Source organism: Anolis carolinensis, chromosome 2 (assembly GCF_035594765.1).
Source record: "Anolis carolinensis isolate JA03-04 chromosome 2, rAnoCar3.1.pri, whole genome shotgun sequence".
NCBI lineage: Eukaryota > Metazoa > Chordata > Lepidosauria > Squamata > Dactyloidae > Anolis > Anolis carolinensis.
Window position 1 is genome coordinate 68,053,377 of NC_085842.1, and position 26,193 is coordinate 68,079,569.

At 38.1% G+C, this 26,193-nt stretch overlaps 1 protein-coding gene across 18 annotated transcripts in view; it reads left to right on the top strand.

Annotated features, from left to right (window-relative positions):
• Window positions 1-26,193, top strand: part of erc2 (ELKS/RAB6-interacting/CAST family member 2) — a 698,491-nt gene that overhangs the window by 242,809 nt on the left and 429,489 nt on the right. For 9 of the 18 annotated variants that reach the window (XM_062969888.1, XM_062969890.1, XM_062969892.1 and 6 more), the window contains 4 exons: window positions 5,500-5,637; window positions 12,167-12,307; window positions 15,693-15,833; window positions 20,632-20,667. In XM_062969888.1, coding sequence (XP_062825958.1) covers window positions 5,500-5,637; window positions 12,167-12,307; window positions 15,693-15,833; window positions 20,632-20,667 — 456 coding nt within the window. The remainder of the gene's footprint in view (window positions 1-5,499; window positions 5,638-12,166; window positions 12,308-15,692; window positions 15,834-20,631; window positions 20,668-26,193) is intronic. The other 9 variants (XM_062969893.1, XM_062969896.1, XM_062969897.1 and 6 more) reach the window with 2 other exon arrangements.

Below are 26,193 nucleotides of genomic sequence, written 5' to 3' on the forward strand. Positions count from 1 at the left end.
ACCTTTAAGAGCATATATGATGTTCAGCTTGTCTGGTCTTGTTGGTTGCATGCTAGTTAGATAGAAATGTAGCACCATATAGAAGCTATTCATTTCTTGGTCTCTCTCTCTCTTTCACACATCTACTCACAGAATTTTGAAAAATACATTCTGGTATAGAGTTTTTTAATCCCATCGTTCACTTTGTTTTTAAATTAATAAAGTTATTTTTTAAAAGTAAGTAAATGCATATGTAAACATATATAACAATTTTACACTAGTGTTACTTTTGCTATAAGTGATTCAATAGTCCTCGTCTAGTTTCTTTCCTTCTAAGTTGTATGATTCCCATTTTACTTAATCTGAAAAAGAGAAGTTATTTCAAAGTGTTTCTTGTAAATATTCATGTCGTCATCATGACTTCAAATAACATTATTATTATCCTCTGTTTTATACATGCAACTTTATTTTAAGAAGAAAAGAAGCAGCACCCGTTATCAGGTTATGACTGTAATCTGCACACTGATGTAGGAATAATCCCCATGTGATCAGTGAGGAATCCTCCTTAGAGACTACAGACTCACAAAACTGCATCCTAGAGATAATGGCTTTAGGAAAGACACAACATCTAAGTTTTTTTTTTTTTAGTATTAAGATGTATTATTTTGATTTCACTTCTATGAATGTAAAAGGATATGTGAAAATACATTGTCTTGATCATGAAATAGAAATGCATTTAAGAACAAATATATGTGATTTATAATGTATATTTGATGTATAATGTATATGTGATTCTTTTAGTGTTGTTGGATGTGCATTTTGTTGTCCCCTAGCTAAACCTTAAATGTGGAAAATGCCCCTTTCTCACTATCTTCAAGCTGTCATCAGAATAATACATAGAAAGGCGCATGTATTATTTGCTGACCTGATCCTTACCTTCAGGGAAAAGACCACTTAATATAATTTTATTTTTATTTATTTAGTTTATATATTTTCTTCATCCCAGCCTGGGACCCAAAGCATCTTAAAACAAGATGCAAGTAATATTGAGATCTGCTGTTTTTGGTAAAGCTTGGGTGATATCTGAAAGTCACATTGAATGATGTCACAATAATGTAAAGATGCTATGATTCGTATAAGCACCTAAACAGAGAAATGATAGTTCCTTTTCATGTAGTGTATCTAGTGCACATGATATAATCAAATGCTAATAAGAGGGTTCTAAATATTAAATACATGTTTTTTTACTTCATTCTTTTGATTGTTTCTCTTCCATGTATTTAAGGTTATAGCTTGCTGGATATGAGGAATGCAGTGGCTTTAGTATTCCACAGGGTGTCATGAGGTAGTTGTTAAAACCAATATTCGTTTTGAATAGAAATATCAGCTTTGGAAGAAGAATGTATACAATATCAAACAGCAAGCTTTGAACTAATTTGTATCTTTCCTCTTACAAAAATAATTGCCATAAAGTGCTCAGACTTCAAGATAAACCTTACCTAGCATGCCTTTCAAACGCTGGACGCCAACTTGCATCAACTCTTTTCAGCATAGATACAATGAAGGAGTTTGGAAGGTGCAGTCCAACAATATCCTATTGCTGCTATATATCCTAACCTAGAAGTAGGTCTCATTATACTTAGTAGAGCTTATTTCTGAATAGACATGTGTAGGATTGTACTGTTAATAAATGACTGAATATTATTTTATTGACTGCAAATTAACCTCAGATTATGAGGAACTAACTACAAATAGCTAGTTAATTCTGTTTCCCAATAAAAGTATGTTGTGATTTAGTGTGATGGGTGGTGGGTTATTTGATATCACAAATGCCTCATTTTGGAAATTTAAAGCCATGTTATCATTGTGTTCTGAGACTATACAGAACTTCTCTTGAAGATGTTTCTGAGGGATGCACTGGGAAGGAACTAGTGAGGTCTCAGACTTTAGTCTGTAATTAAAAGTAGTTATTCAAGGTGCCCAACTCTTTTAGGGATACAATTTAGTACTTTGAATAGCACCTTTAAAATCAGAATAAGAATTTGCAACAGATTGACCACTCAACTGACATGGGAGCCATCAAATTCCTTCCCTTGGGAAACTGTGCACACACAAATATCTCTGACTTTGCAAAAATCATATATTTTTCAGTTCTAATAATTATTAAGAGGTAGGTGTATTTATGTATGTTTTTTAAGAGTTATATAATTAATTCTGCATAAGTTAACACATACAAGAAATACCTGTGCTTGGTACAGACTTGCAGAAATTGTGTGGCTCTGTTGATGTTGCAAGATTGCAATTCTCAGCAGCATAAACAAGGATGACATGGACTGAGGCTTCCAGTTCAATAGCATTTTCAGGGCCACAGAATTCCCACTCTTTGAGAAGCGCAACAAAACTCTTGCGACCCTGAGGAAAGATAGGTTAGGTAGCTTCCATGACAGACCCCTTGGGTTTAAGGTCCTGTTGTTAAATGCCAGATCTGTCAATGGTAAATCAGCAATAATCGAGGACTTGATCCTGGATGAAAAGGCAGATCTGGCCTGCATTACCAAAACTTGGCTGGACGAGTTGGGGGGTGTCAACCTTACCCAGATGTGTCCTCCAGGCTACGGAGTGCATCAACAGGCCAGGCTCGGGGGGAGAGGAGGTGGTGTGGCAGTGGTCTATCAGGATTCCGTCCCCCTGACCAGATGCCCCATTCCTCAATCATCTGGGTTTGAGTGTGTCCACCTGAGGGTGGGGACCCGGGACAGTTTGGGGATTCTGCTTGTGTACCGTCCACCCTGCGACACAGCAGTCTCCCTGCCTGAGCTTGCAGAGGTGGTCTCTAGCTTGGTGTTGATCTCCCAGTGACTGGTTGTTCTGGGGGACTTCAACATCCATGCAGAGGCCCCCTTATCTGGTGCAGCTCAGGATTTCATGGTTGCCATGACGACCATGGGACTGTCCCAAGTGATGTCTGGTCCCACTCATCAGGCTGGACACACTCTAGATCTAGTATTTGTGATGGACAGTGGACAAGTTGGTGTGGAAGAGTCAAATATTCTTCCATTGTCATGGACCAACCATTATCTGATCAGCGTTAGACTTACTGTCGCTCCAAACCTCCGCAGGGGTGGTGGACCAATTAAGATGGTCTGTCCTAGGAGACATGGATCCGGATGGATTCCTGATGGCTTTTGGGGAACTTCCTGTCATGTCAACTGACGATACTGTTGAGACCCTGGTTGATCTCTATAACACTGAGATGGCCAGGGCTCTTGACACAATTGCCCCCAAATGTCCCCTCTCACTCCGCAAAGCCAGGTCGGCTCCTTGGTTCACCGAGGAGCTGGCTTTGATGAAGCGGGTGAGGTGGGGACTAGAGTGCAAGTGGCGGAAGACTTGGAGCGTCACAGACCAAACACGGGCTAGAGCCTCCATTAAGGCCTACTCTGTGGCATTGCAGGCAGCCAGAAAAGATTTCTTGACTGCCTGCATCGCGTCTGCAACAAATAGACCAGCAGAGTTGTTCCAGGTTGTCCGGGAGCTCCTTCATCCTCATGAGGTGGACAACTCAGTCGCTCGATTCAGTGAGTTCGCGCATCATTTTGCAGATAAAGTCGCTCGATTATGCTCCGACTTGGATGCCAACTTTGATACAGTTCCAGATGAGGTACCTAGAGCATCTGTCAATTCCATCTTGATGGATTTGTTTCAACTTGTTTGGCCTGATGAAGTGGACAAGATCCTTGGAGCAATGAGGCCAACCACATGCACTCTAGACCCTTGCCCTGCCTGGCTTATAAAGCTTGCCGGGGGGGGGGGGGGGGTTGGTCGATTGGTTTTTGAGGATTATCAATGCCTCACTGGAACAAGGGCATTTTCCATCTAGCCTGAAACAGGCAACTATTAGACCAATTCTAAAAAAGGCATCCCTTGATTCCTCTATTCTATCAAACTATCGACCAATTTCCAACCTCCCATTCTTAGGCAAGGTTCTGGAGCGAGTGGTGGCCTCTCAACTCCAGGGATTCTTGGATGACACTGATTATCTTGACCCATTTCAGTCTGGCTTTAGGCCTGGTCATGGGACTGAGATGGCTTTAGTCACCTTGGTGGATGACCTCCGTAGAGAACTTGGCAGGGGGAGTGTGTCCCTGTTGGTTCTCTTAGACATCTCAGAGGCTTTCGATACCATCAACCATGGTATCCTTCTGGGTCGGCACTCGGAAATGGTCCTTGAGGGCACTGTACTACAGTCTGGCTTACCATGGTGGTCTACGCTCTAGTTACCTCAAGGATGGACTACTGTAATGCACTCTACATAGGGCTGCCTTTGAAGATGGTCTGGAAATTGCAGTTGGTACAACAGTCAGCAGCCAGGTTACTAACTGGAGCTGCTTACAGGGAGCGGTCAACCCCCCCTGTTTAAGCGGCTTCACTGGCTGCCGATAATATTCCGAGCCCAATTCAAGGTGCAGGTTATTACCTATAAAGCTCTAAACAGTTCGGGACCTGCCTATCTTCGTGACCGCGTCGTCCCTATGAACCTACGTGATCTCTGAGATCTTCTGGGGAGGCCCTCCTCTCGCTTCCGCCTTCATAGATGTGTCTGGTGGGGATGAGAGAGAGGGCCTTCTTGGCCGTGGCCCCCCGGCTCTGGAACACCCTCCCTAGGGAGATCAGTTTGGCGCCCTCTCTATCCTCCTTTAAGAAACAACTGGAAACTTGGATGTTTAGGTTGGCCTTTGGAGAGACAGTCATTGGATGACCAGCCTCATTATAATTCTATTCTGAATTTTACTAGGTCCCTCTTATCTGGGTATTTTAATCTAATGATTCTATCTTTATATTGCTGCTGCAGTCCACCCACCTATGAAGTTTGACTGAATTGTATTGGTGGTTGTTTGATATTATTACTGTTGTATTAACTTTTGTTTTAACTTCTGTTTTATTACCTTATTGTGTTTTAACCTGTGCATATTGTGCTAATTTATTTGTGTTGTTAATTTTGTAACAATATGAGCCGCCCCGAGTCCACGCAGGGAGATGGTGGCGGGGTATAAAGTTTTTATTGTTGTTGTTGTTGTTGTTGTTGTTGTTGTTGTTGTTGTTATTATTATTATTATTATTATTATTATTATTATTATTATTATTATGTCACAGTACCAAGAAGTTTTTCTGCTTCCTGAAATCCCAAAAGGTAGCTTCTATAGTTCCTTGTAGGTCAGTGTGCTGTTCCATATTCTTGCAGCAGTAACAAACATCATGTCTGCCATCTCTTGTATCAGGAAAATTTTGAAAACAAAGACAGAAAGCTTTTACACCCTGTTGTATTCTTAGTAACATAATTAAGCACCTGTAGTTTCATGCTTAATGAGGCCCAAACTTCAAATGTCCTTTGGAAACATGTCAACCTTTCAATCTTTAAAAAATGATTATAAATATTCTTTCCACCCTACTAACAAATTATATTTTTACTACTGATTGTCAATAGTAATGATTCTAATGTCTTGCTATTTTACTTTAAAGATTGAAAATCTTCAAGAACAACTTAGAGATAAAGACAAGCAACTCACCAATTTGAAAGATCGTGTGAAATCATTGCAGACTGATTCTAGTAACACAGACACTGCTCTAGCAACGTTGGAAGAAGCTCTCTCAGAGAAGGTATGGTGCTATTTTATTATGTGAACAGTATTATTGCAAAAAATACTACAGGAATACGACTGCCATGTTTGATAGTGGAGAGATGTCTGTATATTTAACCATCACTTGGTCCTCTCAAAAACTTCCAAGTTCATGTCTATTCTTTCATGGAAGATTTTAGCCATCATATTCAGCCTGGAAACCACACAACATTCCATCATATACACATTTAGCACAGAGTAGATATATACCAAAGTAGTTATGCTAGATTCCATAGTTTCACAACCAGTTACATGAGGTTTCCCTGAGACGAAGGTGTAAAGCCTAGTCTAAAGGGGATCCCTCTTGTAGGGCTTGGGAGGAAATGTCCCAGGAGGGCCTTTCAGTATGATCATGCCAATGTTACCAACTCATTGGAGTTGGGTTTGCATTCAGGATCTGGTGGTTCGCCCAGGATGCAGAGGAGATGCTCATGGGTGTCCCTCAGCAAAAGACCCACGTTGAGTTGCTCTCCCCCAAATACTTGTGTTGCCTAGGAGAGCTTGGTTGACAAGTTAAGTCAATAAAATGGCCATTATTTATCCATATATTTGTGTCTGGCCTTGTCATTTCTCGGAAGGTCTTCAAATGACTGTGAAACTACTTGTGCAATGGCTAATTTGTTCTCCACTCATCAAGTCAAAAGTGAAATAGAAAAGTATGTGTGTGCTTGTAGACCCGTTGGTTGCACTTGGGGTTGCATTTATGGAATCACTAAGAAAGCACAGCTACTTACACATGTTTACACTAGTGTAGTAATGATTAATGCAGATAAATAGAAGATAACAACAAAAATGAACAAGAGACCTCTTCAATAAGAGCTGAAAAATTAAAGTGAAGGTTAAACCAAGAGGCTGTATTACCATTACAATAACAAGTACATATAAAAAGCCAATGAAAACAATACATTAAAGAACTATATAAAAGATATAAAAGGATGGCAATTTAATTCATGGAAGAACTATTTGAAAATGAATGTAAAGTTTTCAAAAGTGAAATACACTAGAGTCTCACTTATCCAACACTCGCTTATCCAACGTTCTGGATTATCCAATGCATTTTTGTAGTCAATGTTTTCAATACATCATGATATTTTGGTGCTAAATTCGTAAATACAGTAATTACTACTTAGCATTACTGTGTATTGAACTACCTTTTCTGTCCAATTTGTTGTATAACATGACGTTTTGGTGCTTAATTTGTAAAATCATAACCTAATTTAATGTTTAATAGGCTTTTCCTTAATCTCTCCTTATTATCCAACATATTCGCTTATCCAACGTTCTGCCAGCCCGTTTACATTGGATAAGCGCGACTCTACTGTAGTGGCATTTGGAAGATGTAAATCATCAGGAACAGATGACATACCAAGAAAGTTGCTTCAAGCTACAAAGATAGAATCTGTCCCAATTCTAACTAAAATCTGTCTACAAATATAGAAAACAAAACAACGGAAATGAATCTATATTTCAGTTCCCAAGAAAGAGCACACTAGGGATTGCATTAAGCACAGGAACATTGCATTAATTTTCCATGAAAGCAAAGTGAAAGTGAAAGCAAAGCAAAATTCTACAACAAAGTCTTCTGTTCGGAACACAAGTCAGAAGTTGCCAGAGAGAGAAGGTAGTTGGTGTGTAGGCGCTCTTGATTAGTCAGTCCAGTTCAGGTGAGTCGCAAGTTACCTGGGTTAGATGCAGGGAGAAACACAGTGGTGGTCAATAGCCAGTCCAGAAGTCATCAGCAGGTCAGAAGCTCTGGAGGAAGCAAACAGAGTAGTGCAAATATATAGCCAGTCCAAGAACAACACAAAACAGGAAAACAAAAGAATACTATAGGGCAACCAGATTGAACTGCTGAGCTATTTATGGAATTAAAGTATTTTCCATCATGGTCTCTCTTTCTCACAGACCATCAACTGGCTGAATGTATAAAGGGTGGGAACGTCTTGCTGGGCACCAGCATGAGCCTACAGGTTTTTGATCTCTGAGCTGCATTATGCAATCTGGCAGCTTTAACAGAAGCTTCTGCTTTTCTATCTGTTGCTCTTCCTGAACCTGTTTGCTTCTCTACAATGACATCAGTGGCAATTAGTTCCCTCACAACCTGGGAAATGCTGGGCAAACGGAGCAGGAAACATTCCATTCTTCTTCCTCCCTCTGAAAGACACAGATTTTCCAGTGCCTTGGCTCTGGGTGTGGCTTTGCACAAGGGGTGGTGGGTGGGTGGAGAATACAGGCGAAGGGAGACTTCAAAGAGAGAAAGTTTTTTTAAAACGAAGAAAATGGAGGTGGGACAGTGGGTGGGGACAAATCTCCACTGTGTGATGGTAAATCAAATGGAGAACTCCTGAATAAATCAGAGAAATGAAGAGGTGTGATGGAGGTAAGAAAATCATCTGTGTCATAGACAAATGGAGTGTTCCGAAAACCATTGATCCAGACTGCTTGATTTGTCCAGAGGGATGAAGTCCTTATAGGCAGCTTGATTCCCTAGAAAAGACAATAATGTTTGGAAAAGTAGAAAGCAGTTGGAAAAGAGGAAGAGCATATTGTAAATGGATAATTCAACCAAAGAAACCACAATCCCAAGTGTGCAAGATCTGAACAGGACAGACGATAAGGTGACTTGGAAGCTTCTCATTCATAGGGTTGACAAACACCACAGTCAACATGATCACAGTTAACAATAACGGTGTCCCAGAAGGGTCCCAGCTTTAGAATTCAGCCATGTTCTCTCAACAGCTGCAGTTACTTTTACTGCAAATAAGCAGTTTGAATGTGTGTGATGTAGAGCTTTCAACCATTGCCATTTAGTTCTTGCTTGCTTTAGTGATAAAATATATGTAGATTAGGCCCGTAAGGGAACAGATATATACAGCCAGACTGTTTGCCAATATAAATAATACTAGAACAGATATGTTGTTGGGACTTCAACATGTTAGTGATTAGTCAATGCAAACTTGGTATATTAGGACATTTAAACATGTCTTTTCAACATCTAGCTCATGGAGATTATAGTTCAATTGATCTTTGTTTTCTGCTGGAGAGTGATATCATCCAGTCTTAAATAAAACATAAAAAGTGCAACTATGATTAGCAGCACAAATGTTTTAGGCTCAGCCTGCTATCATTAATAAAGTACATTTTAAATAAATTGAACAGGCTTCATTCTTTTACAAAATAAATGTTTATGAGCCATAATAATTCTATTTAAAAAGTGGAAAATCTGAAATATTCTATTCTTTTTCTGGCCATTGGTGAACCAAAGTATAGAGTTAATTCATCCATAATAAAATTAGCATCATTATAGAATTTATCTGTCATGACTTGAAACTACTGATGGCCAAATTCTTAATGAAATTGTCTAACCCATTTTTGTCAGTTTCCAGGATTGTGGATGTCACTGCATCTTTGTCCTCAAAATTCCATAGTTTTAGCTATGGGCTGTGTGGGGAATTACTTTTGTTATTAATATCGCACCATACAGCTTTTGTAGATAATTGTGCTGGTTCTAATATAGAATCATAAAGTTAGAAGAGACCTCGTGGGCCATCCAGTCCAACTCCCTGCCAAGAAGCAGAAATCCATATTCAGAGCAGTCCTGATAGATGGCCTTGCAGCCTCTGCTTAAAAGCCTTCAAAGAAGGAGCCTCTACCACAGTCCGGGGCAAAGACTTCCACTGCTGAACAGCTCTCATAGTTGGGTAGTTGTATTATCAGAGGCTTTCATGGCTGGAATCACTGGGTTGCTGTGAGTCTTTTGGGCTGTATGGCCATGTTCCAGAAGTTTTCTTTTCTGACATTTTGCCCACATGTGTGGCAGACAACCTCTGAAGATGCCTGCCACAGATGTGGGCGAAACGTCAGGAGAGAAATCTTCTGGAACATGGCCACACAGCCCGAAAGACTCACAGGAACCCAGTTGGGAAATTCTTCCTCACGTTCACCTTTCCTGTAGTTTGAAGCCAAAAAGACCACCCTCCTAATTTACAATGCTGACTGTGGTATGCTTTATGCTGTAATGGAGAGAGATAAAAACCAAGAGGATTTTCAGTTAGAGTATCCTAGAAATATCTTTATCTTATTGATTATTGATATATTAAAAACAAAATTAATGGTTTTATTCCAGATTTTAAAATTAAAATGGCTAAATGAGATGCTGAATCCTACTCCCAAAAATAGGTTCAGCATATTTTGAGTAGCTTGTTTAACGTCAGGGATTCACTATCCCACTGACACGGAAACCTTTGAGGACTTCATTTCATCATTTTCCTCAGTGACTGTAGCCTGTGGAACAATCCCCCAGTGTTAATATTGGCTCCAGGGATGATGCATTTATTCTTCACGCCAAGTCCCTGGAGAACAAATCAAACCATGAAGGACGAGAAGTCTAGAAATAAATGCAAACACTTTTAACACTTCCTTCAAAAGCAAAAAGTGGGGGCAGCAGGAACAAGAAAGAGCAAATAGTGAAACGTTATTTATTTGTTTAATGTCAAAGCCTTGTATAGTTTTTCTACAAAATCGGTGAATCTTGAGGATTCTAACAATGCAGTCTCAAGTGTGTCTCAACACAGCACGTGTCCTAGCATGGATTTAATCTCCGGAAAGCATGTGGATTAGTGTTACAGTAATATCCAGTAATAATCACATTTAAAATGAATACATTCAAACTCTGTTTGACTTCTAGAAAATACCTAAATATATCTAAATTTGTCACTGTTGTACAGTTGCTTTCCTTTAGGAGGTGAAACCGGATTAGATGCTCTTCATTACTGCAATCAATCTAAGCACTTCCAGGTTTTTAAAAAATGCTCTTAAAATGCAGTAGCTAATAATGCCTGTTCTGTATCAACAATCTTATTTTGAGATCATTGGTCTTAGAGATGATTATTTTTCTATGTCAAAAAGCTCCAAATGTGTATGCATGGAAGGTCCCCTGACTGAGGCCTTATTACTTGGTTAAATAAATGTCTTCACTTGAATGTTAAAAATCTCACAATAATATTAACATTAGTTATATATTTGTACATCTAGCACAATACATAGCCTTAGCTATAGTACTGATCAAACATAAGGCTCTTTTGTGTGATGTATTATATTGTATTACAAGAGGAAAGAACTAAGGTTTTTGAAGAAACACAAATATTTGCAGTCTCTTTTAAGAGTGTACACTAACTACTTCCTTTTGAAATGAGGCACATATTTATGCCTCATTAATACATTTTGTGTTGAATGAGGTTGTTGCTGTTCTCCTGGCTTTCTAACTTAATACGATGCTGCTCAAGCTGAGGTCTCAAGACTATAGGCAACAGCTAGTTATCCAGTAAAAAGGGAAAAGTGGATATTTGCATTGGAAACCAACATTTACATCAGATCTTGGAGATGTTACTACAGTAGAGTCTCACTTAACCAAGCCTCGCTTATCCAAGCCTCTGGATTATCCAAGCCATTTTTGTAATCTCTGTTTCAATATATCAGGATATTTTGATGCTAAATTCATAAATACAGTAATTTCAACATAACATTACTGCGTATTGAACTACTTTTTCTGTCAAATTTGTTGTATAAAATGATGTTTTGGTGCTTAATTTGTAAAATCATAACCTAATTTGATGTTTAATAGGCTTTTCGTTAATCCCTCCTTATTATCCAAGATATTCGCTTATCCAAGCTTCTGCCGGCCCGTTTAGCTTGGATAAGTGAGACTCTACTATATTTGGATTAAAGTTCCCACAATCCTCAAGATACTACCATGCCGGATGGGAGGATGCTGGAATATGTATTCTAAAACAAAAAAGCTTTCCCAACTATATGGTTTATATTTATCAAGTCAATGACAGATCAACATACTGGTAATTTTCAAAAATTGCTTGCCCTGTGATAATGGAAGAATGGTAACAGGAAAGTCAAAACCACATAGGATATAGTATAGTAACAAACTGTAGCAAATTAAATGCAATTCACTGAGCGTGCATGGTGACTTGTTTTATGTATGTATGTATGTATGTACATATGTGTTTAATTAAATAGTGTCTTGCCTTTCTTCTCACAAATTAATACAAGTACTGTACTGTTAAACTCTTATTGTGCAGCTGTTAAAAAACCCCAAAGAATTTTATTAAAATCACAAAGAGTTTAAAACACATGTAAAGCATGATTTAAAAGGTAAAAGGATAGCACATCTACTAACAGTTTGACCTTCTCTTTCTCCCTTTGCATTGTGTCTTGGACTGCACAAGCAGAGAGAAGGGTATTCTTGTGTAATTAGCAAATCACAATATGTTGAATCATGGGAACTGCAGGGCTTGACAGGTCAAAGCCGAGGGCCTGACCTCCATTCATAGAGCTAGTTAAGTTGCTGGGAGGGTGACCTCAGTATTGATGTTTTGCCATTGAGAGCAAATCCAGAGTTTCTGTGGAAAATAATAATATATATTTTAACTTCTTATGTAATATAACCACATATGCTGCTTGAAATGATAATGTGTAGCTGTACTTTCTCTTTTTAGGAGAGAATTATAGAGCGATTAAAGGAGCAGAGGGAGAGAGATGACCGTGAAAGAGTTGAAGAAATTGAATCCTTTAAAAAAGAAAACAAAGACTTGAAGGAAAAGGTGAATGCTTTACAAGCAGAGCTAACAGAAAAAGAGGTCAGTATTTGCATTTAAATATTTGGATTGATTTATTTAATTAACATATGGAATTTTTGTAGTTCAGATTAAATGTTAGAGTAGAAAAATAGCACATTAATATGTTCTGGATGCTGCATCACACATATCGGTAAATAATGGATGGACTTCAAAGGGGTTCTTGGATCTAAAAAAGGGTTTTTTGGAATTGAGTACTTTTGCAGATTTGCCCACTGCCTTGTTTCCTTTCTCCTACTGTATCAGAAGGGGCCACAATTATTTTGACCAGAATTTTGGATGGTTATGTTAGAATGTTGGAGACTGTAGCATTACACTTCTTAGGGACCTTCTGAGGGCCCTTCCAGACTGGATTCCTGTCCCCAACCCAAACCCAGGGCTTTCCCTTGAGGGGAGGCTAGATGCCATGGTTGACCTGAGATAGTATCCAGTCTCCCTCCAGCCCCCCATTTTCCCAAAACACTTACTGGGGGGATGCTGGGAGCTCAGGCCCCTCTGAAGAATACTCCTGCATGTCATTTTTGCACGTCAGGAGTACATTGCAGTTGGGGCCTGTGCAAGGGGGCTGGATGCCATCTCGAGTCAACCTTTCATTGACATTCAGAGGGGCCAGTGATGTCTGCAGGCCTCTCGGGTAAGTTTTCTTTGGGGGAAATGGGGGGCTGGGGGAAGGAGGTGTGTGCCCTCCCACTCCCTCAGGCTCCAGGAGCCCAAAGAACTGGAATGGCTATGGGGATTTATCTCTGGGACTGCAGAAGCAGGTCCAGGAATCAGTACCCACAGACCTGGAACCTGGAAAGATCTGGACCTTAGTTTAATGTCCAGATCTTTCCAGGTGTCAAATTAATATGGACTAAACTGGGAAAACCCATTTTACTCCGCATTAATCCGGGTTTCCCTGAGGCATCGTTTGGATGCCTCAGGTAAACCCATTACCTATGATGGGTTATCAGGCCCGTGTAGAAGGGCCCTCATTTGGTGGGTCTTATTTTTACCGTTGAACGTTTTTAGCAGTTTGAACCTTTGTTTATTATGCCTCTTTAAATTGTTATATCATATTATATGTCTAGCTGCCTTTGGGGGCAAGCCCAAAAATTTAGTTGCAGAATGTTATGATGAGTTCTAACTGGAATTCAGCTTTATGATCATATTGTGCCATCATTCATTTCAGAGCTAAAATTAAACAGTGGGCTCTGGTCTTTAAACCCCTTTGAGGCTAGCAACATAGCATATGAAGTGCCTGTTCCCATTTGTCACTACATCTACAGAAAACCCTTTTTCACAAGGCAATAGTTTGAGTAGCAAGGAATAAAAAGGACTTCTCCATAGTGACCACTCCTGCTTCCCATTTGTTCTTTCCTGCCCAGGAAAAGTCTTTATACTACAGTTGTCTTTCTACTTCCATAGGGCTTTTACATTCTCTTCTTCAGTTCTACACCTGTACTGGGTCTTAACATAATTTAATGGTAGTTTTCGTTCTTCCTTGGGTCAGTTGATTATTTTAGTACATAGGCATTTCTTTTTCTAGATTTTTAATTAAAAATTACAGTGAAGACATTCTTTCTAGTGTTTAGGTGGAATATTATTTCATGTATTATTCATGTTCTAGTCTTTGGAGCAGCAGAGATGAATCGCTCCATCTTCCACATGATAGCTATTTATCTATTTAATATGGCTATTATATTACTTGTCTAGCTTTTTAAAATCCAAGCTGAACATTATATTTTCCAAAGCCATTTCTCATAAGGCTTGGTTTCCAGACATTTTAGCATTTTGGACACCATCCTTTGGACACATTCCAGCTTTTTGAACTGTGGTACCCAGAACTGAATATAATATCTCAGCTGAGGTCTGACAAAAGCAAAATGGATTCGTCCTGATATTTCCCTTGTTTTGAACTGGCTGTTTGGATGCAGCCTAGAATTTCATTGGCCTTTTAGGCACTGTCTTATACCACCACCTCTTGTTTGGCTTGTAGTCTACTAAGACCCCTGGATCTTATTCATATGTACTGTCAAGTGTATATTTTAAAAAAGAAAATAAACATCTTAATGCAGAAAACATGCTGCCTTATGCAAAACACTACCAGTCAAGATGTCTTTGCATTACTAGTATTTGAGGAATTCTACCCCTCAGTATCAATTGCTGTGAAACCCAAGCTGCTATTGATCTCACTTTTTGGTTGTAGGCCTTTTTAACATCTGCTACAGACAAGTTGCTGCTGAACTAGATAGTTTTGTCGATCCAGTAGCACTTTCCTTAACTTCAGAGCTAAATACAACATCCATGTGACAAATCTGATTGAGCTTTTAAAATCTTAGTTTTCAAACAGGAAATAATTGGCTTATTAAACGAACAAATTTAACGAGGTATTGGAGTGGCATTTCTTGAAGTAGAGAGGAAAAAAAGGAAAGATGGAAGGAAGGCCATCACCTCTTCACATTTCATTTTCACTTTTTCTCAATAAGAGCTCAGTGCACAGTATGGCATCGGATGTTCAGTATAAGTCAATGTTTAGTGAGCAATTCCTCACCATTTTACTAATAGCTAATTATGTGAGGTGGAATGAGAAAATGCCTAGTATGCTGACATTGAGTAATATATTATACACTGAATTTGACTCAGAGAAAAACCTCTTCAGAAATCCTGGAGCTAAAATTGCAGACTAGAATCGAAGCAATTAGCTTCTAGTTGCCCCAAGATATTGTGTACCCCGTCTGTGTCCTTTCAGCATAAACAAACTGTGGTGAGAAAGCCCAGATCGATTTAATATTATGAGACTGCAAAATCCGCAATACAGAAATGGCATTTGATGCCATTTCTATGTTTGATCAGCATCACCTGATATGATGACCTGAGAGGCTACCCTGGAAATTAGAGTCATAAAAACCATACATTAAATGGAAATATTGCAGATACTAGAAACAAGAACACACTTAGTTCCAAGTTGGATGTTACTTTGTTAAGGAGGCTTACATATTTGGAAAATAGGAATTACAAATTAAACACTCTGGAAAACTATACAATATTAGCACTATATGATGTTTTAATTTAAGGCAACAGTTCAGTTTCCAAGCATCCAGTGACTCCTATGAATGTTGCCAGTGATTATTACTTTTGGTTAGACTAGAAGCAGGACAATGTACATACTGCCTATACCTGGTATGATCTATTTCTATGTAAAAATATGTTTGTATCAAGGACTGAACAAGTATGAGCCTTACTATTTCTGCACTCTGAAACGTCAGTGCAGATGTTCCTGAAAGGACTGTAGTTCTGCGCAGTTATCAAGTCTGCTGTGAAAGGTTTACTAGGGATTACAATCCAGTCAGTGTTTTCTGGTAACCTTATCTTTCAATTGTCTTTTTTTATATATATCTTTTTTTAGTCTAGCTTAATTGACCTCAAAGAACATGCATCATCATTGGCTTCTACAGGGCTGAAAAGAGACTCCAAGTTAAAGTCTTTAGAGATAGCCATAGAACAAAAGAAGGAGGAGTGTAGTAAGCTAGAAGCACAGCTGAAAAAGGTAAATACCGCCAATAAGAGCTCTTGTTCGGGATGCATGCTTGCATTTCTGCTAGTAAAGATGTTGCCTGCTAGTTTCAAGTTCTAATTACTATTAAGAGATGGAAATGCTCACAATGTACTTTATAGTTTGTCTATTAAAACTTCAGAAAATATGTCTGATTCATTTGAAGTCTAAAAGTGTTTTATATGGCCTTAATTTATTGGGATAGCTTGAATAACAACAGCACTTTGGTGGTAATAATAATCATAATTATGAATAATATGTGTTATTAGATGGTGTCTAGCAAGAAAGACATGTAAATATATACTGTACTAACCTTTCTGGGAGTGTAAAGCACATTTAATTGCATGTGGTCACAATTTTTATCACCAATACTTTTGGAACCATGTTAATACATTTTATCATACATTATTTCTCTTTCCTATGTCAGTTAGTACTGTGTGTGTTCATTGTTGAAACACAAACTCATAACATACTTCTTGGTTTAAGCATCATGTTTGCCTTCCACACATTGCAAATAGACGTGTTATCATTAGACTGAGGGCACAGTGTGTAGCCAAATCTGGGCAAGTCTCATTTTAATTGAAAAGGAAATTTCTGAATTCTTCAGTTTGTCATATGATTCACACATCATTGCAGGCAGACATGTATAAAAGGCTTAATGACAGAAAACATGTCGTTAATTTCTACAAGGACACAGTGCTAGGTTCTCCACACACTGCACAGACAGTTTTATGTTCCAGAACTATGGGGACACAAGCCCAGGTATTACATGACCTGATAGACACTGGACTTTATTACAAGTTATTTTTGTTAAAAGGGTAACTATAAAGATCAAGATGCAGTCCAAAACAAGTCATCATCTGATTAAAATTGAGATAAAACCACCCTAATGCAGGTAACATGCAATAAGCTAGTACAGAATAATTTGGCACAACATGGTACTCCAGAAGTTGGATATCCCTTTCCATTTTGTCTCTGACCTATTTAACACTTGGACTGAAGAAACTCCAGCATCAGCCATTTGACAGAGCTGTACTATCCAGATGAAATGAATCTCCGTGTTTCATACAAAGTAGGTGTTTTTTAAAAAAATCAGTTGTCTACTAGTCTAGTTTCAGTTTTTCTTGAGAACAACCCTGAGAATTGTAAAAATAAAAAAAATCAGATGTTACTTTTAAGGGAAGCAGTTTGATTTCAGCTGCATAGCATCATGGTCACTTAATATGTAAATACTAAAAACAGTTTTAAATTCAAGACTAGTGTTTTATTATTGGGTATATAAACAGATAATTTAGTCATGGGGAGTAGGTTTGAAAGCTTATGTTTTAAAAAGCATGTGAGTTGGATAATAAAGACTTAAAGAAAAGCAGCAAAAACATTAAAAAGATGGTGTGATGTAGTGGTTTGGGTGTTTGACTAGGATCCTGGAGACCAGGATTTGAATCCTCACTTGGCCATGGAAACCCTGTGGGCGACCTTGAATAAGTCAGAGTCACACACTCTCAGCTTCAGAGGAAGGCAGTGATAAAACCTCTGAAAGAAAACCTCATAATAGGTTTGATGCAGGGTTGTCATAAGTTGGAAACAACTTGAATGCACACAAAAGCAACAACAAAAGTAAAAACATTGTTTTGTAACATAAGAAATACAGCATTTTTTCTCGATTTTTGAGAAACTTAAGTGCTGCTACTCTTTGTCATGATGAGGGATGTACAGGATTCTAATAATAGACTACAAACAGTTTTTTTAAAAAATAAAAAAATATATAATTTACATCCTCTAATTTCTGGTAAAACCTAAGGTATTATGTGTGGAAAAGACCATATACCAGATATGCAGGCTTGAGAATTAAGCTATTAATCTTTTTATTATAATCATTAATCATCAAATTATGTTAGTTTATTTGGCTGAGGGTGAAAATGACACATATGCAAAATACTTCATTCCTATATATGGTGCTTTCAAATGTCTGCTTTCAGCAAAAGTGATAGATCATAAAACTGAATTATCAGAATGTCAGGAGTGAAATGACAGGACTGTGTGAATGGGAGGAATGAAATATTTTTTTAAAGTTGGGTAAGGAATTCCAAATAAAACATGAAAAACACATTTTTCAATATTACAATTTTTTTTTAAAAAAAAATATACCTTTGAAAGTTGTGTGTAACATATTCTACAAAAACAGTGAAAACTATGGTCATTTGAAATGATGACAGAAAATGTTTTAACTTGGTACTTTCTTCATTTCAGTCAAGGAAAGATGTCCTATGCTCGAAGATAGTTTGTTGTAAATTGGTATTTTTTTCTGACCACTTGCATTTATTTTCTCTTTTTTCTGTCTAATTTCTTTACATATTGGTGAGTTAGGGAATTGACAAAACAGTAAATCATATTTATGAAAATCCATTTCTCAATGTTTTTATGTCTCACCGCTGCTCACTTTGGCATAATTTTACATCAGCAACCTTTGCATTTTGAAATTAATACCCAAACTGTAAATCTGAATAGCAAATTACTGTATGTACTCATCAACAAGGTAGATATTTCATTTTCAAAAACTGACCCGCAAAAGCTGGGTTGACTTGTTTGTGAGCCAATCTAAAAAGAAACCACCCCTTCCTCTGAATCGAGTACTGAAAGGTGAGAAATTCATCCATTCTGGATGAATCCAGAAGCACCAAACCCTCTACTCTCTTGACCATGGCACTGCTTCTGGCTTTTTTTTTAAAAAAAGCTTAGGTGGTGAAATGGCAGCAGTGATGGCTCTTTGGCCCTTCCCCTCAAAGGATCACCAAATGAGTAGAGAGGGTTGGTGCTTCTTTTAGATTTTCCCAGGACAGATTAAGCTCTCACTTTTCTTCTCAGAGAAGGGGATGTTTCATTTTTATATGAGTTAATAATGTACCTTAACTTCTATGAATCTCCTTCTCTGAGCAGTGAATGGCCCTTTTAAGTATCTAGTTGGGCAAATGGCTGTAGCAGCAATGGCCAGGGTTCACTAGCCACCTTAGGTGGCATTGACACATTCTCTTCTCTGTGGAATGGCTCAGCTTATCCAAGAGTCCTATCAAAATACACAGTTTTGAGCCCCAAACATGCCTTTGACTTATGCCTGAGTATATATGGACACATTGAAAAATGGAAGTCATTAAATAGTATATTCAAGTGTAATGACTGGGATCCAACATGGTAGTTCCATTGATAGAACCGGTTTCCCATTGGAATCAAAAGGGGACAATCCTTTACTTTACTGGAGTGCTTTACTGGAAAAGCAGGGAGCTAGACTGTTTAATTGATGACCTCTGGAACAATAGTTAGAACAGGATGGACTCAACACTGGTACTTTCATTAAGACATCCTTGTCTATATATTTGTAGAAATGCTCTGACTCACTGCCTACATATTATAATTTATTATGCTTTATTTTATTCAATAAAAGAACATTCTTAAAATAAAAAAGTGATACAAAAAAAGGGGGGGACAATCCTCCTCTTTCCTAAAGTCCCTAATACAGGCAAAACCCTTGCTCCTAAGCATTGGAAAACCTCCAAAGCCATTTTTTTTTTTGCACAATGATGTCTTCAGGATGGACGAAAAGAGTCCTTTTATTGCAACTTCATAATGCTCATATTTCAAGGAGCAGGAGAACACTCAAGAAATTATTTTCTTTTTGATGGATGAAATTACACTATACAGCTAAATATTGGATTAGTGTAAGATGAGTTCCAGTGATGCCCGGGAAGAGCTTCATTGGAAGTCCTGAGTCCTTCCTTCCCATTGCTGATGAAGGAACTATTTTTAAAGAGGGAGCTACTCTGAAAGGACTCTTTAAAGCTCCTCCAAGGAAGTATAAAAAGCTGCAACTCAAAAGAGAAGTCTGGATAGCCTCAAAGCACCCATTAAAGAAGGAGGGTGCCTGCATAGGACTCTTGAATCTTTGCTAGTTAAACACTGGTAGTGATTTGCAGAATATGAGAATACAACAGAGAAGATTTTTCTCTAGTTTATTTTCTACTACTGATTATGAAGTATGGAAAGGTCAGTTTACTTCTTTACAAGGCAAATAATCCATAGTTCGCTTCTCCTGTAGTAGTTTGAGCAAATGCCACTGATGGGAAAGCATCGATAATAAAACAGCCTATTCAATTCAGCGATGTGTTGAGTTGAGTCATACCTAGAGGAAGAGTGGATTAAGGGATTTATCATTTGCAGGATCATTTGCTTTGTTCTCCCTTATATTTCACTTCACGATGACTTTCTTTTGTTCGTCACTGCTTAGATTTCCTCAAGACTACTGTTTGCCAAACTATGTTGTTCAGCATTCATACAAGCCTGAGATGCAGTTTTGTATTAATATGAGAAGGTGGCCATAAATTGAATGATAAAGTTTAATTAATCTTTTATTATTACCATCTTTGAAGCATTGGTGATAAATTGTAGTCTTGGCCAAAGGCACTTCTAGTGATTCATTGTTAGAGTCTAGCACTCAATGTATCATCAAAAGTGGACAGCTTTCTGTATTTCATGGGTTATTTCACTTTAGAAAGGGAAAGTAACACACTTAGATTTCTCACTCCAGCTATTCTTTTTTAGGAGCCAAAGTCAACATTTATTTTTCCCCAGTGCCTCTCGCTTTCACTAAGGAATGTTTAGAAACTTAAATTTCTACTCCTTTTTAAAATTCCAAGTTCTTCTGTGCAAATGTGCTGGATTTGCTGACCTAATCCTGTTTTCCTGGCTCTTTCCTTCTTTTCCTGTCTGTGCTTCATTCCTTCCCAACTTTGCAATGTAGCAAGCTGAACAATTGTTCAATCAGATGTACAATCCAGTAAGTCATTTCAGAAAGTCTCCGCTGTAACATATGAAAGCATGAGGATCCATTTACCCACCACCATTGTTGTACTCTTCCACTGTGGAGCTTTGCAAAACTATGATGACCTCATTTGCATTATGTTAAACAACATGAGTTTTGTGGACTTTAAGGCTCTATGTTTAAAAATCACATGCGAAATGCTGCTTTTTCAGAAATTGGACGAGTGAATCATGCATTCGGTTTTTAAGTGCCTTCAAGTCCTCAACTACTTAACTGTAAGAAAGCATGCAGATATCAGGCTTTGTTGTTATTTTAATGCTATGCTCATACAGTACTTTGTTGGATCCTTCAAATTGAAGCTGTGCTTTAGAATGTTTTTCTGAATATCTCAAAATGAGATACCATATGTATTGACTTTAAAAAATGATTATGGTACATTTTCACCAGTAATCTGGAGGATATCACTTTAAGAATAATAAAGATAAGGTCCCGAATTCAATTGTTATTCCCAACTATAGCACTTCAATGGGAACTTGGTATGTCAGCACTTATAGAAATTCATTGATTTAAGGGGGTTTACCTTAGTTGGAATAACAACTGTTTTTAGGCCACAAGGTTCAATATTTGTAAAACAGTATTCTTCAGAAATGCTGTTATAATGTGCTGTTCTCATCAGCAGGATTTTCTCCCTTGTGCATGTATATGGGATTCTGGCCTTAGTATAACATAATCAAAGCACATTGTTAAATATGCCTTTTGAAGTATGAAATATATGATATTGTTGTTTTAATCTTAAATATTTTAATTTTATTTCCACATATTCCACAATGTAAAAAACCTGTGCTAACAGTTATGGCACAAGCAAGAGATTGCTTCAATTTTATTATTATTTATTTATTTTTATCCCGCGTTTTCCCCACAGATGGGACTCTGGGCAAACAAAATGGAAAAAAACCCTACATAATACAGATAACTATCATCGTCACCACCCTAACATATAACCAATAAATCAACATATTGTATAAAATACAAATTACATAAATAGAAATAAGCCTAAACATGATCACATATATCATTCTCATTAAGATCCCTATGGATCAGGCCATTGAGGTTGTCTTAAAACATTAAACTAATCTCAGAGCTCCAAGTCTTTGGACATATGATCCCTGTCTGAGAGATAAGCTGCTATTCTGTGTGGCAAAACCCAAGAAAGGGCACCTTGCATACATTGATCTATGTAGATAACTTTACAGGCATTGTTAGCCATTTCAGTAATAGAAAGAATTTCTCTAAATAGAATAGGAATGAAATACTATTAGTGACAGATTTATGTGAACATTAACACTCATAAATGATGATACATTTGTGTTACAATGACCTATTTAAAAATACATAGTGCAAATGTTTTGTAATTTCATTTTGAAAGTGTGGCATTTTTCTAAGCGAGATTTTTAAAAATAGGGCTACATTCCCGTTCTTTGATTTTCACTAATTCTAGTTTCAGAAGGACCGAGAAAAGAATAAGTCTCATAAAGACACACCACATTTATTAATTCATAATAATTGGATTCTGAATTACATTGAGTAATTCTGAAATCACAATTCAGTGGGTTTCCAATTCATATACAGAACTAAAAGGCATTTCCACTTTGGTATACATACTGAATGGGTAAGTGGATTTCATTTGCTTTCTGCCAAATCTTTTCAAAATATGTATTTTATTTCTTGATTCCAGCAAATGCTTTTGGGGTAAGATAATATGACTGGATAGCAAATGGGTGTTTAATCTCCTGAGCTTTCAGTCCCATTTAACATTTCATTATCATCTTGTATGTTTGTGTAACAATACATGGTTTGACATGAATTTTATGCAGCAGTTTTTGAATACCAGTTGAATTCATGTGAAATAATGTTCATATTTTTATTTCATACAGTGAATCTTCCTTTAAAAATACATCTGCAATATATTTGCTATAAATGGCATAGTGGTTTGAACTACACCTCTGGAGACCAGGGTCTGAATGCCCACTGAGTGATGTTAGGCAAGTCACCCTCTTCTCTCAGTCTCAAAGGGACGCACAAGGCAAACCTCTTTTACCAAATCCTGCTGAGAAACCCCAGTGATAGGTTTATTTGGGGTAACCATAAATAAAAATGAGTTGAATGCACACAACAACACTGTATTTGTAACTACTCTTCCACGATCTTCTGGATCATGTTTCAGAAAGTGACCAGGTCCTAACTGCTTACAGAATATAGAGATTGTTTGTGTAGCCCAGGCATGTCCTGTTTTGGACTTCAACTCCCACAATTCCTAACAGCCAGCAGAAATTTAAGGCCCCTTCTACACTGTCCTTATATCCTAGGATCTGATCCCAGATTATCTGCTTTGGATTATATGCGTCTCCATTGCCATACAATCTGGGATAATCAGATAAATTAGGTTCAAATCCTGGGATATAAGGACAGTGTAGAAGGGGACATAGTCTCACTCCTTTATCTCTGTTCTGAGGATGGGCCCCAAACCATTTTTTTGGCCTAAAGTCATTGTCCAAAACCCCATTTAAACTGTTGTAAATGGTTTCACTCGACTGAAGCCAAAACCACTGTACTGATTTTATTGCAGCGTTTCCTAATAATATATTTCAAACTGCTGTTTAAATTCATCCAACTATGAAGTCAAAAATGGAAAGACCGGCACAGACAGCCCCTATGATAAAAAGAGAAATAATAATAATAATAATAATAATAATAATAATAAAAAACTTTATTTGTATTCTACCCTATGTCCCCGAGGGGACTCAGGGCGGATTCCAACATAAAATGGCAAACATTCAATGCCTCCATAAACAAACAAATACCGACATAAAAATCCCAGAGAAACCTCACATATAAAAATAACATTAAAACCTCACATCAATTTAAAGTCTAACATCAATAAATCAAAACTTACATCAATAAATTAAACTATGTGTAGTCAAACAAAATTATATAAAAATTATATAAAAATCCAAACAAACATCCACATTAGTTTACAACAGCCAACTAGAGTTCACAGTGTGGGTCAAACACTGATCATTGGGCTAGCATGGACTAGGAAGGTCCAAATACAATACAGTTCTCATCCAGGGCCTGGTAGTGATCTCTTTTTTTCTAATCCTCCTCCTCTCCATATGCTAGTGAGCATAAATAGGTCTTCAGTTGTTTTTTGAAGGAGAGGAGGCCAGCTTTATTTCTTCAGGGAGGGAGTTCCAGAGGTGGGGGGCAACCACGGAGAAGGCCCTCTCTCTCATTCCCACCAGCCGTACTTGAGATGGGGGTGGGACCGAGAGCAGGGCCTCCTCTGCTGACCACAGTGCCCAGGCTGGTTTGTAAGAGGAGGTGCGTTCAGTCAGAAAGGGAAAAATGAATTGGATACATTTTTCTCTGTCAGGACTGTGGAGGTGCTCTATGATAATCCTCTTTAATTCTTGTATCTATATATATAAAAGGGTAATGAAATTTTGGCCTAGGACAAAACAACAAAACTACACATCCCAGAAACACTAAACTTGGCAGCACAACCCCTCATCCATGCCTCTATGTTCATACAACAAAAAGAAAAGCCAAATAAAGTCCTAATTAGAGGGAGATAAATAATTATTTTTATCTAATTACTTCCAGTTAGAAGGCTAAGCTCCGCCCACTTGGTCTCCTAGCAACCCACTCAGCCCAGGGGACAGGCAGAGTTAGGCCTCACTTAGGCCTCTTCCACACTGCCTATAAAATACAGATTATCAGATTTTAACTGGATTATATGGCAGTGTAGATTCAAGGCCCTTCCACACAGCTATATAACCCATTTACGAGGGCTATCCAGAAAGTTCAGTACGTTTTGGAATAAAAAAAAACAAAGTATAGGAGAAAACATTTACCATATTCAGTTGAAAGCCAGACCCAAATACTAGTTTTCACCATAGTCCCCACTGAAACCTAGGTAGTTATCATAGTGATAAAAGTGTTTGAAAAGCCCTCCCCCCCCCCACAAGATTTCCGCCTGGCTTGCGTCCTGAACCAGGCTGGTTTCCCTTCGCTCAGCTGTCAAATGGTACGCTCAGCTTTCTGATCGCTCTTTTGTTTTGCAGATGCTTGCAAGGAAGGTTTTTTGGGACAGGAAAGGTGTGCTTCTTGAAAAACCTTAAAAGAGCACCTTCTTTGCAAGCATCTGCAAAACAAAAGAGCGATCGAGGAAGAGCGATTGGAAAGCTGAGCGCACCATTTGACAGTTGAGGGAAGGGAAAACAGCCTGGTTCAGGACGCAAGCCAGGCGGAAATCTTGGGGGGGGGGGGAGGGCTTTTCAAACACTTTTATCACTATGATAACTACCTAGATTTCAGTGGGTACTATGTTGAGAAGTGGCATTTGGGTCTGGCTTTCAACTGAATATGGTAAATGTTTTCTCCTATACTTTGTTTATTTTTAATTCCAAAACGTACTGAACTTTCTGGATAACCCTCGTATAATGGACTTAATGTAAGGTAAAACCTTTACCCTTTACCTTAACTACCACCAATTCCTCAATACTTTATTTCCCATACCACCATACTTCGCTACAGCAACGCGTGGCCGGGCACAGCTAGTTTATTATATTATTATTATACCTAGTCACTTCTCAGTCACTAGGGTTCCAAAGTGATGTATAGCAAATTTAAAACACACACAGATTAAAATCATTTTAAAAACCAGTTTTAACCACATCAAAACACTCTGCAACATTAATCCAGGTCCAAACCATGGGAAAAACAGTTGCAATCTTAGTAGAAGCTCAGTAGAGATGGGTTCATCCTGACTCCTTTTGGAGGGAGTTCCATGAACAAGGTTCCTCTACAGCAGTGGTTCTCAACCTGTGGATCCCCAGATGTTTTGGCTTTCGACTCCCAGAAATCCTTACAGCTGGTAAACAGCTGGAATTTCTGGGAGTTGTAGGCCAAAACACCTGGGGATCCAGAGGTTGAGAACCACTGCTCTACAGAGAGAGCACTATTTTGCATGTTGGATTGGTCGCACAGAGCTGCTTATGAGAACCTCATATTGTGGTCTGCTTCATATGGAAGAACAGCAGTGGATGGCAGATTGGGAACAAAAGTAAATGCATGCTTTTCCTTTACTAACTCTCCCCCACTCCTGCACCCTGCTTCCTTTTTGAATTAAAGCAAAAAATGTGCACAGGGCAACTAGAAGTATTTAACCTAATCAAGAATCAGTTATTACAGCAAATGTTCACCTGGGTTTTCCTTTATTTCAGATATCCAGGCAAATACATGTTTTTATCCTCTTCCAACCGGGCAGAAGACATGCTGGTTATGAACCAAACCAAACATTTATTCCATTATATTCCATAGCTCTGTAGGTCTCGCCCATAATGTACGTGGCTTAGCAGGTGTCATTTATGAGGTGCCATAAATCCATAGAGTTGTTTTTCTCTAGGCTTGATATCATGGAAAAGGTTGTTCTTTAGACTAAAAAGAATTGGCTTCCAAAGATGGATTGGAATGATTTTG